At 45.0% G+C, this 15,962-nt stretch overlaps 1 protein-coding gene across 1 annotated transcript in view; it reads left to right on the top strand.

Moving 5' to 3' along the window:
• The window catches only part of LOC121552157 (laminin subunit alpha-2-like), a 77,723-nt gene that overhangs the window by 34,940 nt on the left and 26,821 nt on the right, over positions 1 to 15,962 (top strand). The window contains exons 14-16 of the mRNA XM_045211208.1: positions 2,637 to 2,761; positions 2,840 to 2,926; positions 3,084 to 3,139. Of these exons, the coding sequence (XP_045067143.1) occupies positions 2,637 to 2,761; positions 2,840 to 2,926; positions 3,084 to 3,139 (268 nt within the window). The remainder of the gene's footprint in view (positions 1 to 2,636; positions 2,762 to 2,839; positions 2,927 to 3,083; positions 3,140 to 15,962) is intronic.

Below are 15,962 nucleotides of genomic sequence, written 5' to 3'. Positions count from 1 at the left end.
AAGCTGTTTTTCATTCTCTCGGTCCAAGCTTTTGATGCACCTGTACTGACCTCGCCTTCTGGATGATAGCGGGGTGAACAGGCAGTGGCTCGGGTGGTTGATGTCCTTGATTATCTTTTTGGCCTTCCTGTGACATCGGGTGCTGTAGGTGTCTTGGAGGGCGGGTAGTTTGCCCCCAGTAATGCGTTCGGCAGACCGCACCACCCTCTGGAGAGCCTTGCGGTTTCGGGTGGTGCAGTTGCCGTACCAGGCGGTGATACAGCCCGACAGGATGCTCTCAATTGTGCATCTGTAAAAGTTTCTGAGGGTTTTATGTGCCAAGCCAAATTTCTTCAGCCTCCATACTAACAAGGATGTAACGGTAGAGAGCAGTCCATGTCGTTTAATACAGAACATAATGAGCCATTCAGATATAAAACTCAGACCCCTATGGTCCTTTGGTCAAGATAATAACCAACAGAGCTCTTATTCTCTGCTTCCCAAATTATCCCCTAGAGCACATACATTTGAAGTCGGAAGTTTACATACACTTAGGTTGGAGTCATTAAAACTCGTTTTTCAACCACTCCACAAATTTCATGTTAACAAACTATAGTTTTGGCAAGTCGGTTAGGACATCTACTTTGTGCATGACACAAGTCATTTTTCCAACAATTGTTTACAGACAGATGATTTCACTTATAATTCACTGTATCACAATTCCAGTGGGTCAGAAGTTGACTTTGCCTTTAAACAGCTTGAAAAATTCCAGAAAATGATGTCATGGCTATAGAAGCTTCTGATAGGCTAATTGACATCATTTGAGTCAATTGGAGGTGTACCTGTGGATGTATTTCAAGGCCTACCTTCAAACTCAGTGCCTCTTTGCTTGACATCATGGGAAAATCTAAAGAAATCAGCCAAGACCTCAGAAAAAAAACTGTAGACCTCCAGTCTGGTTCATCCTTGGGAGCAATTTCCAAATGCCTGAAGGTACCACGTTCATCTGTACAAACAATAGTACACAAGTATAAACACCATGGGACCACGCAACCGTCATACCGCTCAGGAACGAGACGCGTTCTGTCTCCTAGAGATGAACGTACTTTTGTGCGAAAAGTGCAAATCAATCCCAGAACAACAGCAAAGGACCTTGTGAAGATGCTGGAGGAAACAGGTACAAAAGTATCTATATCCACAGTAAAACGAGTCCTATGTCGACATAACCTGAAAGGCCGCTCAGCAAGGAAGAAGCCACTGCTCCAAAACCGCCATAAAAAAGCCAGACTATGGTTTGTAACTGCACATGGGGACAAAGATCGTACTTTTTGGAGAAATGTCCTCTGGTCTGATGAAACAAAAATAGAACTGTTTGGCCATAATGACCATCATTATGTTTGGAGGAAAATGGGGGATGGCTTGCAAGCCGAAGAACACCATCCCAACCGTGAAGCACGGGGGTGGCAGCATCATGCTGTGGGGGTGCTTTGCTGCAGGAGGGACTGGTGCACTTCACAAAATAGATGGCATCATGAGGAAGGAAAATTATGTGGATGAATTGAAGCAACATCTCAAGACATCAGTCAGGAAGTTCAAGCTTGGTCGCAAATGGGTCTTCCTGATGGACAATGACCCCAAGCATACTTCCAAAGTTGTGGCAAAATGTCTTAAGGACAACAAAGTCAAGGTATTGGAGTGGCCATCACAAAGCCATGACCTCAATTCTATAGAAAATTTGTGGGCAGAACTGAAAAAGCGTGTACGAGCAAGGAGGCCTACAAACCTGACTCAGTTACACCAGCTCTGTCAGGAGGAATGGGCCAAAATTCCCCCAACTTATTGTAGGAAGCTTGTGGAAGGCTACCCGAAACGTTTGACCCAAGTTAAACAATTTAAAGGCAATACAATCCAAATACTAATTGAGTGTATGTAAACTTCTGACCCACTGGGAATGTGATGAAAGAAATAAAAGCTGAAATTAATCATTCTCTCTGCTATTACTCTGACATTTCACATTCTTAAAATAATGTGGTGATCCTAACTGATCAAAGACAGGGAATTTGTACTAGGATTAAATGTCAGGAATGGTGAAAAACTGAGTTGAAATGTATTTGGCTAAGGTGTATGTAAACTTCCGACTTCAACTGTAGAAGCCTGCCCTGCCTCATGTTTTAGGCTGGAACTGGAACTCTACGTTGTCATAGCAATCCCAGCTTTCATTTACATTTGTGCTAATAACAACACATTTGCATTTTATGGAGCAAGCAAATTGAAAATGTTAAATGGGATTGTACAGCGTAATTTGGGTAATTGAGGTTCACAGGAAGTTAATGAAAGTCTTTTGAATACCCCGGCTCAGTAGGCCGCAACTTCTGCTGACTGATTAGTGTTGCTGCTCTGAATTGGCAGTTTGGCACTTTTTCTCAGAGCAGAGCGGTGGAGAGAGGAGAGGAAAGGAAAACAGCCCTGGGCTGACAGGGATGGCCCCAAGCTCAGGCTCTGGAAGGGCCCTCACTTCAAAACAACAGCTAACACACATCCACCCTCCACCCGACAACCACTGGGTTTAGTTTAGTTTGATTCTGAAGGTGTATTTGAACTGAATGGTTATGAATGTGGATATGACATTAGTGATGGGACGGGTGTCTTCTCTACAGAACTGCCAGCACAACACAGAGGGGGACAGGTGTGAACGCTGTGCCCCAGGATACTATGGTGTAGTGAGGGGCAGACCCGGCGACTGCAAGTCCTGTGCCTGCCCCCTCACCAACCATGAGAACAAGTAAGTCACAGAGATAGGTGAATGGCTCTACTACTGTACAATAAAAGCTGTTCTCATATGTAACTCTCTTTCTCTTAGTTTCAGCCCTTCCTGTGTGACAGAGGGATTAAATAACTACCACTGTACTGCCTGCCCTGAGGGCTATGAGGGAAAGTACTGTGAGAGGTAACAACTCTCTACTCAACATATAAAACCCACAAGGGTCTTTGTGAATCGAACTGTAACTGAACTCACCTCATCAGTGACTTTGCTATCCCACATTGCTAACAGAACATCACTTCCAGTTAGTTATCTACTCTAAACATGGTTTTCGCTCCTCTAGATGTGCCACAGGTTATCACGGCGACCCCCGTGCCCCCGGCGGGAAGTGTGAGGAGTGTAAGTGTGACCCGTACGGGGCGTGGCCCCAACCGTGTGACCCCCGCTCGGGCCAGTGCCGCTGCCACCCCGGGGCCACTGGTCACACCTGCAGCCAGTGCATGGAGAGGCATGTGTGTGGACCCTCTGGGATCGTGTACGTACACTAATATAACTTACTAACGCACTGTTTTCAATACACACACAAAACTACTTCAAAATCACTTGAAAATCAGCAAGGTTTCTGAGTAGAGCTTTCTTTGTTGTTTTTTATGTTTGTTCAATATTGTAGACTAAGCCTATTTTAGATTTTAGACCTCGATCACCTTTTTTATGAGTCTTAAGTGGTAGAAATTTGCTTTGGGGACAGTTGTAAAACTGCCTAGCTACTTGAGGAATAACATAATTGCCCTTTCCTTGCTCTTGACATGTTCATTAGAGGGAATTTTGGTTTATTGAATTCAAACAACTTTGTAGTGATTTCATGGTTACTATTGGAGACAAGGTACTATATGCTGTATTATATATTCATAAGCCTACATATCTCACTTGACTGCTAGCTAGCTAGCTAGCTCGGTGTTGACATGTTAGCGCCATACCCCACTTGCCTAGCTACCTAGCATGTTACACACCTGTTTTTATTGATGTCCAGTGTTCGCCTTCTTTTCTTTACATCATAGTCAAGCCACCTTTCGGGAATCAGGTGCTCCTCTATATATTTCTTGTCCACGAAGTGCAAGAGGCAAATACACACTGAACAAAAATATAAACGCAACATGTAAAGTGTTGGTTCTATGTTTCATGAGTTGAAATAAAAGCTCCCAGAAATGTTCTATACTCACAAAAAGCTTATTTCTCTCAAATGTTGTGCACAAATGTGTTTACATCTCTGTTAGTGAGCAATTGTCTCCTTTGCCAAGATAATCCATCCACCTGACAGGTGTGGCATATCAAGAAGCTGATTAAACACCATGATCATTACACAGGTGCACCTTGTGCTGCCTTTGATACTGTGAACCATCAGATCCTCCTCTCCACCCTCTCCGAGCTGGGCATCTCCGGCGCGGCTCACTCCTGGATTGCGTCCTACCTGACCGGTCGCTCCTACCAAGTGGCGTGGCGAGAAGCTGTCTCCGCACCATGTGCTCTCACCACTGGTGTCCCCCAGGGCTCAGTTCTAGGCCCTCTCCTATTCTCCCTATACACCAAGTCACTTGGCTCTGTCATATCCTCACATGGCCTCTCCTATCATTGCTACGCTGACGATACACAACTAATCTTCTCCTTTCCCCCTTCTGATAACCAGGTGGCGAATCGCATCTCTGCATGTCTGGCAGACATATCAGTATGGATGACGGATCACCACCTCAAGCTGAACCCTGGCAAGACGGAGCTGCTCTTCCTCCCGGGGAAGGACTGCCCATTCCATGATCTCGCCATCACGGTTGACAACTCCGTTGTGTCCTCCTCCCAGAGTGCGAAGAGCCTTGGCGTGACCCTGGACAACACCCTGTCGTTCTCCGCTAACATCAAGGCGGTGACCCGATCCTGCAGGTTCATGCTCTACAACATTCGGAGAGTACGACCCTGCCTTACACAGGAAGCGGCACAGGTCCTAATCCAGGCACTTGTCATCTCCCGTCTGGATTACTGCAACTCGCTGTTGGCTGGCCTCCCTGCCTGTGCCATTAAACCCCTACAACTCATCCAGAATGCCGCAGCCCGTCTGGTGTTCAACCTTCCCAAGTTCTCTCACGTCACCCCCCTCCTCCGCACACTCCACTGGCTTCCAGTTGAAGCTCGCATCCGTTACAAGACCATGGTGCTTGCCTATGGAGCAGTGAGGGGAACGGCACCTCCGTACCTTCGGGCTCTGATCAGTCCCTACACCCAAACGAGGGCATTGCGTTCATCCACCTCTGGCCTGCTGGCTCCCTTCCTCTGCGGAAGCATAGTTCCCGCTCAGCCCAGTCAAAACTGTTCGCTGCTCTGGCACCCCAATGGTGGAACAAGCTCCCTCACGACGCCAGGACAGCGGAGTCACTCACCACCTTCCGGAGACATTTGAAACCCCACCTCTTTAAAGAATACCTGGGATAGGATAAAGTAATCCTTCTACCCCCCCAAAAAAAAGTGGAAAGTGGTTATCCCACTGGCTATAGGGTGAATGCACCAATTTGTAAGTCGCTCTGGATAAGAGCGTCTGCTAAATGACGTAAATGTGCCCTTGAGCAAGGCACTTAACCCTAATTGCTCCTGTAAGTCGCTCTGGATAAGAGCGTCTGCTAAATGACTAAAATGTAAATGTAAATGGGACAATAAACGGCCACTAAAATGTGCAGTTTTGTCACACAACATAATGCCACAGATGTCTCAAGTTTTGAGGGAGAGTGCAATTGGCATGCTGACTGCAGGAATGTCCACCAGAGCTGTTGCTAGAGAATTTGGCAGTACGTCCAACCGGCCTCACAACCGCAGACCACGTATATGGCGTTGTGTGGGCGTACACAATTGCATTTTATCGATGGCAATTTGAATGCACAGAGATACCTTGACGAGATCCTGAGGCCCATTGTGAGGTCAATTTTTTTTTAAAGGTATCTGTGACCAACAGATGCATATTTGTATTCCCAGTCATGTGAAATCCATAGATTAGGGCCTAATGAATTTATTCAGTAAAATCTTTGAAAGAGCAGTAAATGCCAGCATGTTGCTCATAGAACTGTTTAGAGGGGCCTCCTGTGGTGTCACTCTGAATAATGCAATAAAGGCAGAAGGTGCTATAGGTCTCTCCAGTATCTTGATATCCATAAATCTGTCAATTAATGGCATGTCCAAAACATGTGCATTAAAGTAGCAGGAGCCTGCTTACGTCGGTCACAAGTGGGATCTATTTTTGGTCTAATCTTGTATAATTCTGCCTTTGACCATTGCAGCTGATTAACTATTTTAAATTGAATTACAACATATAGATAAAGAATGTATTCTCTGAAGCATACGCTGCCAAGTTTCGTCTGAAAGTTGTTCATCTAAATCCTCTTCCCATTGGTTCTTAAGAGAGTTTAGGGAATCCAGATTGTGCAAGTTTAATAACGTATAGATCAAGCTTATGCCCCCTTTGATATAAGGGTTCACTTAAAAAAATTGAATCTAGAAGGGAGGTAGGTGGGTGTGATGGGAAGTGACTAGAGTATTAAGATACCTACAATTGCGTAGTTTTGTATCAAAAAAAAAAAGGGATCTAGGAATATTGAACTTTTGTACTAACTGATCAAAAGATGCAAAATCCATATCAATGTACAAGTCGTTCAGTGAGGAGATCCCTTTTCCAGATAAGATATGAAACTGCCGGTCTAATAATGATGGGGAGAATGTATAGTTCTTTAATAACGGGACAGAGGTTGAAAATTCACTGAGACCAAATGATCGCCTGAACTGTTTCCAGATTTTTTTAGAATGTTTAACAATAGGAATTTTAGTGTATTTGGAAACAGGCTCAGCTAATGCAAGTTTTGAGCAGAGTAAGGCAGTTAAGGAGGTGGGGCCACAGGATGACATGTCCAAGGTCAACCAATTCGGGCCTGTAACATCAGGGATTTCTGTCATCCAATATAAAATTATTCTTATATTAGCTGCCCAGTAATAATATTGAAAGTTCGGAAGTGCTAGACCACCCTGGGAGCGAGAGCTCTGCAATACGTTCTTACGTATTACAAGGGTTTTTCTTGTTCCAGATAAAAGCAGAGATCAGTTTATCTATGGAGATAAAAAAAGATTTTGTCAGAAAGATAGGAATACATTGAAATAAGTATAAAAACTTAGGTAACACATTCATTTTAACAGTGTTCATTCTTCCGCCCAAAGAAAGAGAAAGTAAATCCCAGCGTTCAAGATCCTGTTTCAGGCGGAGTATCAAGGGAGGGAAATTGGCTTTATAGAGATCTTTGAAATTGTGTGTGACCCAAATATTTTTATTTCTGTGTAGTCACTCTGAAGGGCACATGACTAAAATAATTTTGCATGGCAGTAGGATTAATAGGCATCAGTTCACTTTTTTGTAGATTAACCTTATACCCGGATATTTTACCAAATGTCTTTAGTAGAACCTGAATCTCTGGAAGACCAGTTAAAGGGTCAGACATATATAATAGCATGTCATCTGCATAGAGTAAGACTTTATGCTTAAGCCCCCTCTTCAAATACCTTTGATAGTGGTGTTATTACGTATTGCTATGGCATAAGGCTCGATTGCGATGGAAAACAGGTGAGGGGATAGGGGACAACCCTGTCTTGTCCCATGTTGAAGTTGGAAATAGGATGAAAGGTTATTATTTGTGCACACTGCAGCCATAGGGGAGGAGTAAAGGACTTTGATCCAGGACAAAAAATTAGGACCGAATGCAAATTGTTTGAGAGTATAAAATAGATAATCCCACTCCACCCGATCAAACGCCTTCTCAGCGTCAAGTGATAACAATATCTCTGGAGTGTCAGATGAAGAGGGATTATGAAGTATATTATAAAGATTTTTTATGAAACCAGTTTTATCTGTATAAGATAATGGACGGGAGGAGTGACTCAAAACGGCAGGCAATCATCTTAGAAAGTATCTTTAATTAACAATTCAGTAAAGAAATTGGCCTATATGAACCACACTCAAGTATTTTTTTCTTTTTCAGAATAAGTGAAATAGATGCTTGTCTCATTGTTGAGGGTGAAGGGATTGAGGAGAGTGATTCCTCAAATACGGAAGCAAGAGAGGAGAGAGCTGATCTGAGATTTTTTTTAAGAATTCGCTCGGAAATCCGCCGGGTCCAGGGGATTTACCACACTGCATAGATTTAATTGCCAACGCAATCTCTTCTACAGAGAACTGTTATTCTAATTCAGCAGCTATCTCAGGTTCAACTGTAAGAATATCTATGTTCTCAAAGAAGGTGTCGAGTAAGGTAGCATGACCAGCGGATTCCGAAGTGTATAATTGTGAGTAAAAGTTATGAAAGCATGAATTGACCTCTAAATGATCAATACATTTGTTACCCAGCTCGTCAGTTATCTCAGGTATGGTTTGATTTGCGGTTCTCTGACGAAGCTGGTGTGCTAGCATTTTCCCTGATTTCTCTCCATGTTCATAATTTTTGTATCGAGATTTACTAATTTGATTTTCAGCTTGTCGAGTTGAAAGGAGATCAAACTCAGTCTGAAGTGTCAAATAATTTGGCCCCTTAGATAAGCCTTCATTGATTCCCATACTGTTGTAGGAGACATTCCAGGGGTTTGATTAAGCTCGAGAAATAGCTCAATTTGAGATTATATAAAAGCAACAAAGGTTTCTTCTGATAGCAGTAGTGAGTTAAGCTGCCAAGAGCAATAATTAGGCTGTGTATTTAGTATAAGTAGTTTCATAGTAAGAGGAGAATGATCCGAAATGACTATAGCTTGGTAATCACACTCCATGATAAGTTGCAGAAATCTATTGTCTTGGAAAAAGTAGTCTATACGTGAGAAGGTCTTATGAACTGGCAAGAAAAAATAATACTCCCTAGCTGTGGGATTACGGAAACACCACACATCAGATATGCCATATGCCTTAAGAAATAGCTGAATTGCGGACACTGTCTTTGATGAAGATGATATCTTAGGAGAGCTACAATCCAGATTGGGCGACAGTACACAATTCATATCACCACCTAGTATTAGGTGGTGTGTGTCCATATTTGGTAATCGAGAAAATACATTTGTGAAGAATTAACTGTTATTGGTGCATAAATGTTAGCTAAGATACAGTCTTCCTACTCAATAATGAAACGGCCTGCTGAGTCTGCCTCTACACTTGACATTGCGAACGGTATGTTTTTACTAATTAAAATGGCTGCTCCTCTAGTTTTAGAATGAAAATTGGAATTATATGATTGACCGATCCACCCTCTTTATAAACGAGAGTGGTCGAAAGTGCGGAGATGTGTCTCCAGAAGAAAGGCGATCTCTACTTTAAGGTGATTTAAATGAGAAATAACCCTATCACTGGGTGATTTAAAGATTTAACATTCCAGCTAGTAAAAGTGACCGAGAAACCACCTGCCCCTCTCATGATATTAGGCCTAGCCATGTAAAGTCAGGTGGGAAAAGGATAGATGCCAGCTTACAATAAGAACTGATCCATTAAACATTTTTCAAAAAATAGCAAGTAAAAAAACAAAAAGTTGAAGAAGAATAAAAAACATAAACGAACAATACTCTGAAGTCTGGTATGAAAAAGAAAACCCACCCTGGTCACCTAATAGAACAAAGTAACCGCTAATCCCCACGCAGCGATATCCACACATAATGTGCTGTAGTGGGGAACACTAAACCTAATGAGTAGAGAGCCCTGCTGAAAGATATCCACACATAATGTGCTGTAGTGGGGAACACTAAACCTAATGAGTAGAGAGCCCTGCTGAAAGATATCCACACATAATGTGCTGTAGTGGGGAACACTAAACCTAATGAGTAGAGAGCCCTGCTGAAAGATATCCACACATAATGTGCTGTAGTGGGGAACACTAAACCTAATGAGTAGAGAGCCCTGCTGAAAGATATCCACACATAATGTGCTGTAGTGGGGAACACTAAACCTATCGAGTAGAGAGCCCTGCTGAAAGATATCCACACATAATGTGCTGTAGTGGGGAACACTAAACCTAAAGAGTAGAGAGCCCTGCTGAAAGATATCCACACATAATGTGCTGTAGTGGGGAACACTAAACCTAATGAGTAGAGAGCCCTGCTGAAAGATATCCACACATAATGTGCTGTAGTGGGGAACACTAAACCTAATGAGTAGAGAGCCCTGCTGAAAGATATCCACACATAATGTGCTGTAGTGGGGAACACTAAACCTAATGAGTAGAGAGCCCTGCTGAAAGATATCCACACATAATGTGCTGTAGTGGGGAACACTAAACCTAATGAGTAGAGAGCCCTGCTGAAAGATATCCACACATAATGTGCTGTAGTGGGGAACACTAAACCTAAAGAGTAGAGAGCCCTGCTGAAAGATATCCACACATAATGTGCTGTAGTGGGGAACACTAAACCTAATGAGTAGAGAGCCCTGCTGAAAGATATCCACACATAATGTGCTTGTAGTGGGGAACACTAAACCTAATGAGTAGAGAGCCCTGCTGAAAGATATCCACACATAATGTGCTGTAGTGGGGAATACTAAACCTAAAGAGTAGAGAGCCCTGCTGAAAGATATCCACACATAATGTGCTGTAGTGGGGAACACTAAACCTAATGAGTAGAGAGCCCTGCTGAAAGATATCCACACATAATGTGCTTGTAGTGGGGAACACTAAACCTAATGAGTAGAGAGCCCTGCTGAAAGATATCCACACATAATGTGCTGTAGTGGGGAACACTAAACCTAATGAGTAGAGAGCCCTGCTGAAAGATATTGTGACGTCACGAGAGGCTACACAGCTTTCAGCGGGATTGCTCAAGTAGTGCAAGGAGACAAGGTTCAAACAAACAAGGATTTTATTATAGGTCTTGGGAAATTAACGAAAATATAACAAAATTCTGTTCTCTTGTGGCTCTTTAAGGGTTAACAGTTCAGGGATGTCTCTTCCACATCCAAAATCATAATTCTCACTCGCTCAGATAACTTTTCAAAGGTGAGTATTTCCCAAAGGTAAGTATCTCCAAATCCTTATATTCCTCATGGAAGTGGACGTGCAGCACTCTTGTCCTCCAGAGAGCCCAGGTTGGAGACTGTGTCTCTTCCCTTCCCAAACCTTCAGCTCATCAGCTCCTCATTTGTTTCAGCTGCGTGGGAAGATTGGCCATAGAGGGGTGGAGTTCCCGACCATACCAGCAGATGGAGCCATAGCTGTCTGGGTTTGCAGCCACCTCAGGGGGATGTAACGTCCCTCCAGGACACAGCCTCTCGTGACATCACACATCCCCCTCCTCGGGACCGACGTCCTCGTCGGGGTAAAGGCAGCGAAGAAGGCATCACGCCGGGAGAGGGCGTCCGCATTGCCGTGGTGCTTGCCAGCCTGCTCTCTCTTCAACTCCTCCACCTCTAGGACCAGGGACTCAGCCTCCTGTTGTCTCTCCTTGAGTTTCTTACTGAACGCATCAGCCTTGGTTTTAGCAGAGTTTAGCTTCTGTTGAGCAGCTTTCAGTTCCTTCTCTCTCTCTGCCTCCGCATTCTTCATCTTGTTCTCCAACACCTTGTACTTCTCCTCTGCCTTCTTCTGGACCTCCTTACTACTGCGCAGGGTCTCCTCACACTCCTCGATGGTCCTGCGCAGCCTCTCCAGCTCCTCCTGTTGCTTATGGAAGGAGCTCTGTTGGAGTTTAGCCTGGAGGATATCTAACTCTTCTGTCTTCATGTCTAACTGTTGCTTTAACAAACGATACCTCTCAGCGGTCCCCTTCAGACCAGACAGTTCTTTGTCCAGATTCTGTAGCTCCGTCTCTGTGTCGGTCTGGGCACCTGCCATCCCTATCAGAGCCCGGGCGGGAGTGAGTAATTCGGAGGATTGCACCGGAGCCTTCCCAGGATGAGTCTTGCCTCTCCGTTTCCGAGGTACTCGGGTTATCCTCTCCTGAGACTCTCTCCAGAGTGGGTAAAAGGCTGGGCAGTCTCGTCCAATTAGGACAGGGACGGGGAGGGAATCAACCACCCCCGCCGTCGTGTGTATGGTTCCCCGTGTGCTGGTCATTGTAAGTTCAGTAATGGGGTATTCTCTGGTGTCCCCATGGACACAGGAAACTGGGAGGACTTTCCCCGGGGTCAGACACGTTGGGCCCACCAAATCCTTACGCACCAGGGTGGCCCGGCTACCAGAATCCAGTAAGGCCTCCACATCATGGTGATTCACAGTTACCGGGCAGGTGGGGGGTCGATCTGGGCCGCCATCTACGACTCCCAAGAGCGAGGCAAAACGGTGTGTGGGTGCTGAGCTGGAGGACTCCGCAGTGGGCATAGGTTCATCGGCTGGTTTCCCACACTGCCAGGAGATATGTCCCATCTCCCCACACCGGTAACACTGTCGAGTTTCCCCCTCCTGGTGTACTCTTCTTGGACCCGCCTGGTTTCTGGCTCCCCCTGGAGCCGGGATAAGTCCTGACGTGGCTGGGTTCGAGACCTTGGGGTCCTTTGGACGGGTTCTTCCCATTTGTGGTGGGGCCGCACTCCTGGGGTCTTTTCGGGAAGCATTCAGCATCTCCGCTGTGGCCTGGTACTTTTCCACAGCTTCCACGGTCAGATCAGCCGTGGTCAAGGCCTGTTGACTGATGAACCGTTTTTGCCTCATAAGGCAGGGCGCGTAGGTAACGATCCACCACAACGGCCTCCACCACCGCCGCTGCTGTATTCCTCTGCGGATCCAGCCATTTCCCTTGCGATTCGGACAAGTTCATGCATCTGCGCCCGAGGAGGTTGGTCTGGTTGGAAGGTCCAGCCGTGAAAGCGCTGGGCCATACCACACTTTGTGAGTCCATATCTGCTGAGGATCTCAGACTTCAGGGCATCATAGTCAGTAACCTGGTCAGGGCCCAGGTCCCGGACAGCATTCAGCGATTCCCCGGTTAGAAAGGGGGCTAACAGACCAACCCACTGTTGCTTGGGCCAGGCTTCCCTAGTGGCCGTGGCCTCAAATGCATGCAGGTATGCCTCAATGTCATCGGTAGCTCCCATCTTAGATATAAAGTCACTTGCCTTTATTGGGCGGGTATTTTGGACAACCCTCTGTCTCTGCAACTGCAATTCCTCTGCCTTCAGAAGGTTGGCTTTCTTTTGCTCCTCCAAGAGAGCCACGTTTGCTTGCATCTGGGCTTGCTGGCCAGCAACAAGGGCTTTCAATATGTCCTCCATTTCAGTCGGCGGGGAGCCTACGGCCAACTTGGAAAACTGGGTGATCAAACCTTCGGTATCCTCCTCTGACATGCACTATTAACGCTTGAGCGTGCCCGTATTCTCCACCATCTGTGACGTCACGAGAGGCTACACAGCTTTCAGCGGGATTGCTCAAGTAGTGCAAGGAGACAAGGTTCAAACAAACAAGGATTTTATTATAGGTCTTGGGAAATTAACGAAAATATAACAAAATTCTGTTCTCTTGTGGCTCTTTAAGGGTTAACAGTTCAGGGATGTCTCTTCCACATCCAAAATCATAATTCTCACTCGCTCAGATAACTTTTCAAAGGTGAGTATTTCCCAAAGGTAAGTATCTCCAAATCCTTATATTCCTCATGGAAGTGGACGTGCAGCACTCTTGTCCTCCAGAGAGCCCAGGTTGGAGACTGTGTCTCTTCCCTTCCCAAACCTTCAGCTCATCAGCTCCTCATTTGTTTCAGCTGCGTGGGAAGATTGGCCATAGAGGGGTGGAGTTCCCGACCATACCAGCAGATGGAGCCATAGCTGTCTGGGTTTGCAGCCACCTCAGGGGGATGTAACGTCCCTCCAGGACACAGCCTCTCGTGACATCACAATATCCACACATAATGTGCTGTAGTGGGGAACACTAAACCTAATGAGTAGAGAGCCCTGCTGAAAGATATCCACACATAATGTGCTGTAGTGGGGAACACTAAACCTAATGAGTAGAGAGCCCTGCTGAAAGATATCCACACATAATGTGCTGTAGTGGGGAACACTAAACCTAATGAGTAGAGAGCCCTGCTGAAAGATATCCACACATAATGTGCTGTAGTGGGGGAACACTAAACCTAATGAGTAGAGAGCCCTGCTGAAAGATATCCACACATAATGTGCTGTAGTGGGGAACACTAAACCTAAAGAGTAGAGAGCCCTGCTGAAAGATATCCACACATAATGTGCTGTAGTGGGGAACACTAAACCTAATGAGTAGAGAGCCCTGCTGAAAGATATCCACACATAATGTGCTTGTAGTGGGGAACACTAAACCTAATGAGTAGAGAGCCCTGCTGAAAGATATCCACACATAATGTGCTGTAGTGGGGAACACTAAACCTAAAGAGTAGAGAGCCCTGCTGAAAGATATCCACACATAATGTGCTGTAGTGGGGAACACTAAACCTAATGAGTAGAGAGCCCTGCTGAAAGATATCCACACATAATGTGCTTGTAGTGGGGAACACTAAACCTAATGAGTAGAGAGCCCTGCTGAAAGATATCCACACATAATGTGCTGTAGTGGGGAACACTAAACCTAATGAGTAGAGAGCCCTGCTGAAAGATATCCACACATAATGTGCTGTAGTGGGGAACACTAAACCTAATGAGTAGAGAGCCCTGCTGAAAGATATCCACACATAATGTGCTGTAGTGGGGAACACTAAACCTAATGAGTAGAGAGCCCTGCTGAAAGATATCCACACATAATGTGCTGTAGTGGGGAACACTAAACCTAATGAGTAGAGAGCCCTGCTGAAAGATATCCACACATAATGTGCTGTAGTGGGGAACACTAAACCTAATGAGTAGAGAGCCCTGCTGAAAGATATCCACACATAATGTGCTGTAGTGGGGAACACTAAACCTAATGAGTAGAGAGCCCTGCTGAAAGATATCCACACATAATGTGCTGTAGTGGGGAACACTAAACCTAATGAGTAGAGAGCCCTGCTGAAATAGTGATGGATTTAAAACAAGTTGCGCATAATCAATAAATAAGAAATACTTATTTACAACCCAAAACTAGGCTGTTTTAAAATAAAGTATAAAACATTTTATAAATCACATCTTACAGCAATACCACTAGCAGTAAAGTCTTTAAAGAAATGACATAGCCTAATAATAGAACTGTGCTTTATCTACCCTGGATACAGGTACCATCGAGAAATAGAAATGAGCAGCTTCATGGTAGTAAAATTAAACCTAAAACAAAAGGAGAATTGACTCACCAGAACGGAGGCACTAACGTTACCTAATAATAACAACATCAACCGATGGTACCAGCAACGTTCACTAATGTCACCTAATAATAACAATATCAACTGATGCCACTGGCAATGCTATACAGTATCTACAAAAGAGAGACTGAGTCTGCAGTGGTAGACACAGTCTTCATTACCCTAATCGCCAAAAAGGTGAACATTCAGCCATTTGCTTCTTCAGACCTCGGTAGAATGTTCGCCTTTACGAAGGCCATCACCTTATGGGGGTCTTGGAACTCCGTCTCGGTGCCGTTGTATGTTATACAGAGCCGGGCAGGAAAAGCCACACCATAGCGAACGTCGATCCGTCCACGGAGCAGACTCTTGACAACGTTGAAAGTGGCACGGTCATGAGCAACGCTGGGGGCATAGTCTGGGAAGATAGAGATGGGTGCTCCATTGCATCGAAGTGGGCCAAATTCTCTGGCATGCCGAAGAACATCAACACAATCCTGATAGTAACGTTAGTGTAGTTTAGCCACAATGACGCAAGGTTTTCCGGCAGGCTTTTTTGTTTGAGAGCCCCAACGTGAGCGGTCTACAAGGACATCTTTATCCATTTTGAGGGCTTCCTTCAATAACTTTGAGACCGATGAAGTAGAACTTGAGCCCGGGTCCTCAGCCACCCCCATGATCCTGATATTGAATCTTCGCATACGACCTTGTAAATGTATGCATTGTTCCTTAAGGCTAGCCACATCAGTTTCGAGATTCTAAACTGTGGTTTGCAGCGTAGTCGTGTCGTCCGAGCATGTTGACAAGCCTTATTCCATGTCGGAGACTGTTTTCTTAACTGTATCCAGTTCAGTACGAACCATTACAGTATGTTTTGCGAGTTCATTCTTGACTGCTTGTAACTCCGACTTAATAAAATGTAAGTCCTCTGAGCGCCTCCTTGAGTTCCGACTTGAATTAAATGTCCGCTCTG

The sequence above is a fragment of the Coregonus clupeaformis genome, chromosome 36 (genome assembly GCF_020615455.1).
Source record: "Coregonus clupeaformis isolate EN_2021a chromosome 36, ASM2061545v1, whole genome shotgun sequence".
Classification (NCBI taxonomy): Eukaryota; Metazoa; Chordata; class Actinopteri; order Salmoniformes; family Salmonidae; genus Coregonus; species Coregonus clupeaformis.
This window is presented reverse-complemented; position numbering and strand designations above follow the sequence as displayed.